The following is a 7,069-nucleotide window of genomic DNA, read 5'->3' as shown; positions in this document are numbered from 1 at the left end:
CGCTATGAGTCGCAAACGACTAGACGGCACATAACAACAACAACATATAGTTATCTGTCTTACCTCTTAACATATACATAGACAAAGCTTCCCAGAATAAAAATATTCATTTCATTTTCCTCTGAATTTTTATTGTTTTTTTTGTTGTTAATTGTAAAACATTTTCCCTAGAAATTACTTGAAAATAAGATAACAGATTATTACCTTTCTTTCCCCAAGTGGTTAAATATTGATAGTAGAATTATTTATAAAATTTTCTTTTTCATGTATGATTTTGAAATACGTATGCCATTTTTTAGTGTATGTAGAATTTGATTTACAAGGGACTCACAGTGTATTTTAGCAGAATATTTATCTTTCTTAATTTCTTTTTCACTATTTTTTCTGGACTTTTTCTTTTTTTGGTCTTTCTCTTACAGGTTGCTTTTAAGGGTGATCCAGAAGCAGCCCTCATTGAGTATTTCACCAATGAGGAGGCCAGGAAAGCCATTTCCAGCACAGAAGCAGTTCTAAATAATAGATTCATTCGAGTCTTATGGCATAGAGAAAACAACGAGCAGCCAACACTGCCATCCCCAACACTACTGCTCCTTCAGCAGCAGCTGTCCCAGCAGCGTCATCCCCTACCACAGCATCTTCATCAGCAGCAGGTTTTGGTGACCCAGTCTCCTCCTTCAACAGTACATGGACCCGTCCAGAAGGTAATACTGGTTTACTGTCCTACTCACTAGAATTCATGAATTTCCCAATTCCTGGTCCATGGATTTTCTACAACATTGCTACGCACAACTTTATGTATAGAACAGTAGTTGTCTCATCTCTTGGAGTTTTACAAGGATTTTAGATTCTTATGTCTCACCTTGACCTGCTGAGTCAGAATCATTGAATGAGGCCCAGAACTTTGTGTTATAGCAAGTTATCCAAATGACTCATGCGTACTAAAGTTTGAGATGTACTCTTTCACATCTGGGTCCAAATTTTGGATCTCACCGTCCCAAACTTGCAAAGCCAATCTCCAAGAGTAAGGCCCATTGGGAGACATATTTATTGGATAATCTAAATGTACATGAAAATGTGCTAACTGTTCATCACTAGACAATTCTGAATCTAGAACTTTTTCCTGGTTTTGTGCCAAAATTCGTGTGTTACTTTTATTCATTCATTTTTTTCTGCTTTTTCCTGTGTAGACAGTATGCTGAATGAACTAACTCATTTGTGCAAGGATAAATATTGTATAAAACCATTATTGTAGAATGAGTATAAGGATCCAAGAGATGTGGGAGAGGCTGGGAGCAGAGGGATGTGGATTTGCACAGGGATGGGCAGATTAATGATCAGGTTGTACAATATGATGGGGGTGGGGGTGAGTGAATTTGAAAGCATTTGTTTGAATTTGTATTTGAATTTTGTAAATAAACCAGTAGAGGGGGGTTACGGGGTGGGGAAACCAACCCAGAACACAACTTCACCATGATATTGTTCCAGTCTATAAATTTGACACATTGTGAATGAAGGCTTACATGTTGCTGTAATGCTAGAAGCTAATGCCACCAGAATTTAAAATACCAGCAGGGTCACCCATGTTGAATAATCAGTGAAGCTTGTACACAAGACTTACTAGAAATAAAGGCCTGGTGACCTACAAAAACCAAAAAACTATGATGGAAGTACTGTGAGAATTGCATATTCGTCTGTTCCTCAAACCAAAAGTTAACTGCTACCAGGTTTATTCTGGCTCATAGCCACCACCTGAGATAAAGGAGAACTGTCCCATCAAGTGTCTGAGTCTGTAAATATTGATTTATTGTTTCCTGTAACTATCATTCGCATTTTGATAGGTGTCATTGATCTGTAAAAAATTTAAGATATTTCATATAGGTGAGATCATATAATACTTGTCCTTTAGTTCCTGACTTCTTTCACGCGGCATAGTATTTTTCAGGGATGTCCATTTTATAGCATGTATCAGCACTCTTATTTCCCTTTATGGCTTAGAAAGATTCCACCAAAATATTAATGGAATTTTTAAGATAAACTGGACCTCATTTTGTTTATCCATTCATCTGTTAATAGACATTTAGGTTATGTCCACCTTTTAACTGTTGTGAATAGTGCTGTAATGTGTAAGTATCTGCATTCCTGCTTTCAAATTTTAGGCATATACCTCACAGTGAAATTATTGGATCGTATGGAAGCGTTTTGTTTAACTTTTCGAAGGACCACCAAACTTTACTGTAGAGCATTATTTTACATTCAGCTTGGATAAGGGTCCCTGTTTTTGGACATCCTTGCCAGTTCTGCTTTCTGTGTTATCATTTGGTTGATTTTTGCCATAGCCATCCTAGTAAGAGTAAAGTGATATGTAATTGTGATTTTGATTTACATTTACCTAAATTAGAGGGGTCTTGTGGCCTAGTGAGTAAAGAGGTGTTCTGCTAACCCAGGGGCAAGCAATTTGAATCCCCCGGTTGTTTCTTGGGAGAAATACAGGAGATCTCTTTCCTGGGGATTTACAGCTTCTGAAAACTCACTGTAGGATTAGCTGAGTTAGTTTTGACTTGACAGTGTTGATTTGAATGAGTAATTACATTGAATATCTTTCATGTACTTGTTGGCCATTTGTATTTCTTTTTTGATATATTATCTGTTCAGATGTTTCGCCCACTTTTTGATTGTGTTATCTTTTTGTTTTTAAATTGTACAGATTTTTTTATATATCTAAATATTAAATGCTTATCTGATAAGTTTTCCCCTATATCTTCTCCAGATCTATAGATTGTTTCTTTATTTTGCTTATAAAGTTATTTGATGACCAGAAGTTTTTCATTTTAATGAGGTTCAGTTTATCTTTCTTTTGTTGCTTGTGGTCTTAGTGTTGTATCTAAGATGCTAGAGATTCCAAAGATTTACTGTTATGTTTTAAAAGTTTCAGAATTCCTGATATTATTGTTCCTGATTAATTTTGACTTAATTTTTATATATAGTTGCAAAGTATAGGCCCAGGTCAGTATTTTTACATGTGAAAATCTATTTGTCCCAGCTCCATTTATTATACAGATTTTTGTTTCCACATTGAGTAGGCTTAACACTTGTGTTGAATATCATTTGGTTGTAGATACATGTTTATCTCTGGACTCTCAGTTTTACTCTATTGGTCTGTATATCTGTTCTATTTCTAGGCATATTTTTAAACTTCTCTACCTATCTGTTTATTTTGTACACAGATAATTAACAAGCCGCAGACATCAGGTGCATATGTCCTTAATAAAGTTCCTGTTAAACATCGTCTTGGGCATACTAGTGGTAACCAGAGTGATACAGCACACTTGTTGAATCAGTCTGGTGGTACTGGAGAGGATTGTCAGGTGTGTATTTCTGTGTGTATCCAATATACTTAGTACTGCTTGTCTGAACAGAACATAGGAATACAGCATGGTTTAAATTGGGAAAAATGTGCATCAGGGTGTATCCTTTCCCCATACCTGTTCAGTTTTTTTTTGTTGTTGTTGTTTTTTAATTTTTATTTCATTACTTTTTTGTGTGTACCATCAAATCAGATCTGACTGATACAGGAGGAGATTGTTCCTCCTTCTCCAGCAGAGCATCTGGTGGATTCAACCTGTTCAGTTTTTAAGCTAAGCAAGTGAGAAGCTTTTTATATGAGAAGCTTTTTAAGTGAGAAGCTGTACTATATGAAGAAGAATGTGGCATCAGGGTTAGAGGAAGACTCATCAACAACCAGCCTTCTTCAAATGACGTAATCTTGCATGTAGAAGGTAAAGAAGACTGGACACATTTAAGATCAAAGATGGCCGTCTTCACTATGGATTACATTGCAACATCAAGAAAACAAAACCCCTCACCACTAGACCAATAGGCAACAGCATTATAAATGGAGAAAAGACTGAAATGGTCAACTGTTTCATTTTACTTGGATCCACAATCAGGATCTATGTGTGAACATAGTCAAGAAATCATAAAGCTTGTAGCATTGGGAAAATGAGCTGCAATGAACTTCTTTAAAATGGTAAAAAGCAAGCACATTTTAAAATGCATCTGATTCAGTCCATCATATTTTCATTTGCTTCATATGGATTTGAAAATTGGCAATGAATAAGAAAGACCAAAGAATTACTGATGCCTTTGAATTGTGGTGCTAGTGAAGAGTTTTGACTAACAAAAATTGCCAAAAGAAAAAAAAAAATAGTCTTTGAGAAGTACAGCCAGGGTGCTCACATACTTTGGGTTTGTTGTCAGGCCTTAGAAACTCAGAAAAGGTAGGTCAGTCAAAGAGAAGAAGACCGTCAATAAGATAGATTGATACAGTGACTAGAGAAGGGTGGAGATCATGCTGGTGGCACAGGGTTGGGCAAGGTTCAGATCACTGTGAGTTGTAGTTGACTCAACAGCACCTGACAACAGAATGATACAAATAAATTTAAAAATTAATTACCCTCCAGATATGTAATATCTTACTTCCTCAAACAAGATAAAATGTGACAACTGACCTATATACAGTAGATAAACCCCCCTAATTTTCTTGAATGAGCCATAAATTCTATACTTAAATTTTTTTTCTATTAAAAATTTAGGAGAAATTTTTTAATGGTGAGATGTCTTTAATAGTCTGCTTACTATTTTTTTATCTTTATAGAAAAATTAGAGCTCTAATTTAGAATACAATGAAAAGATGTATCCTAATCAAAAGTCTAAATTAGAAATATATTTGAGTACTTTATTTTTCTTTCAGTACTGTGACTTTCTAGCATGGTGATTATTTCATTGAGCCAGAAAAACCTTGAAAAAGAAAAACATTGGGGAGCTCTGGTGGCCTAGTGGTAAGAAGCTGCAGTGCAATCCCAGAGGAACACGGTTCGAATCCACCAGACGCTCTGCCGGAGAAGGAGGCGCAATATCCTCCTGTACCAGTCAGATCTGATTTGACGGTACATGCACACAAAATTAAAAAAAAAAAAAAGAAAAAGAAAAACATTGAAAGGTTAGGTGATGGGTACATCTAGATTTTTATGCACATCTCTCTGTTTAAAAGTTTTCATTAAAACGGATAGAAAAGCAAAAGAATGTACAGACTTTGAAGTTGGATGGCCATGACTGACTTGGCCTGCCTTTGGTTAGCTAACGATAAGTTTCTTTTTCCGTAAACTGAGTTTAACAATATCTAAATCATCAAGTTAAGATGGCTACTGAAAATGTTAATGCTAATATAAAATAAGGACTGGAAGACTTAGCACATAATTAAGGTTTAAAGAATCATAGCATTACTGTTATTTTTCAAATAGAGTAGTAAATTTTTTTTTAACCAGTTGTGTAGTGTTTTCCCTGGACTTAAGGACTATCCTTCATAGTTAAGGTAGCATAATTTTGAGAGCATTTAAACATGATGAAAAAAAGAAGACAAAAAGAGCAGAATATCTAGGGGAGCCTTGAACCAGATGGTTTATAGTGTACCTTATAGTGTCTGGTGGAGCAGTGTGTAGGGAGTTGTGCTATTATCTCGAAGGTGGCTCTTATCTGGATCTTTGGATCCACTGGTGGCTTCAGTGGTGAACAAGGACTAATTTTGTCTGGTGTCATTTATAGCTTTCTGAAAACCCTCTGGAGAGTTAGCTATGAGTCAGTTCTGACATGATGATGTTAAGTTTGATTCATTTGATATTTTAACTGAAGTATCTTTTGATCAGAAGAGGTAAAAATTCTAAATGCTGAAATACCTCTTAGTTGCATGCACAGATTAGTAGACTAGTTACTTGACTTGATTATAAACACATAACATGTCATTAAGTGTAGGTTAAGATTATCATTACAAAGTAATATATTTCTTAGAAGTGTTAGCAGTTATTGCTCATATGAATTACTATTTGGCACTTTCACTTAATGGAAAGGAACTTAGAACAATAAGAACCAAGGCCACCAGTACCAACTTGTTCTTGAATGTGTTAGTTTATTACTTAGGGGAAATCTACAAAGTAAGACTCTTTAAAATAGAATATTTCTGTAATTGGGTATCTTAATAATTCTTGATCTGCAAAGAGGTAAGACTAGAGTGAGTCTACAACTGTAATTGGTAAAGAAACAGTCACTTTGATTAACCAAATAGATGAAGTTTTTGTTATTCGTGAATTTTTATGGTTTGGATAGGATTTGTGTTTTTGTCTGTGTCTAGTCATGTTTGTGCATTGCACTTCAGTCATAGTCTCGGAATGCCCTTGACTGATACTTACGCTCCAAGAACTGCTGTATGCTTAGCAGGCGAACACTTAAGACCATACACACAGGTCAAAAAATAAATAGCAGAAAAAACATTCAGTTACATTCAGAAATAATGTTTCTAAAAAGTAATGGACAGATCCTTTTGTCTTTGATAAGTGAATCTACATATAAAGAACTATTCTTAACATTTCCAATTTTCATTCTTAAAATTATGAATCAGAATTGCAAGGGCATGCAGAGCCACTCTAAACAACAAGAGGGAAATTGTGCATAGTTCACAAGAACACATAACTCGGCTAGAAATCTAGTTAAATTGTCATTGATCAACAGGTTACATTCATTCCTGTGTTTTCTCAACAAATTTTTCTTTATATTTGCCTTTGTCTTTTCCAGCTTGCCAAAATTTGTCTTTATGTTCAAGAAACTTTTCCGACCTTGATTCAGTTTCAGGCTGCTGATAACCACCTTGTGTGGGCAGATGCTCACACGCACAGTTAGTTTGTTCCATTAGCCTTTTCATGCTACACTCTTTAAATGTAGAGGAATTACATTGTTCTGCACACCTACGCTACTATGCCAGTTTACTGACATTTGTAGTGTCCTCTGACTACCTGGACCTCGTTGTCCTTAATGATTAGCATGGAGCGCACATTGTACTTCTGCCTCAGCTCCTTGCAGAGCAGGGAGGACATGACCACCTTGAGCACATGGGCATTTAAGTGATGTTTGTGGTTTTTGCTGTGGTCCAAGGGTTAAACTTCATGGTGATTGTCAGGCATCTGGCAGCATCAAGAACTTTTTTTTTTTTTTTAAGAAAAACTACTTTTTATAAAAGAAG

General features: G+C 35.6%; 1 protein-coding gene across 1 annotated transcript in view; it reads left to right on the top strand.

The window, feature by feature from the left end:
• The window catches only part of RBM27 (RNA binding motif protein 27), a 118,073-nt gene that overhangs the window by 90,492 nt on the left and 20,512 nt on the right, over positions 1-7,069 (top strand). The window contains exons 11-12 of the mRNA XM_006891195.1: positions 420-701; positions 3,225-3,365. Of these exons, the coding sequence (XP_006891257.1) occupies positions 420-701; positions 3,225-3,365 (423 nt within the window). The remainder of the gene's footprint in view (positions 1-419; positions 702-3,224; positions 3,366-7,069) is intronic.

The sequence above is a fragment of the Elephantulus edwardii genome, unplaced genomic scaffold, assembly GCF_000299155.1.
Source record: "Elephantulus edwardii isolate Elephantulus edwardi_28Jun2011 unplaced genomic scaffold, EleEdw1.0 scaffold00095, whole genome shotgun sequence".
Classification (NCBI taxonomy): domain Eukaryota; kingdom Metazoa; phylum Chordata; class Mammalia; order Macroscelidea; family Macroscelididae; genus Elephantulus; species Elephantulus edwardii.
Note: the sequence above shows the minus strand (reverse complement) of the source record. Positions and strands in the feature narration are given on the sequence as shown.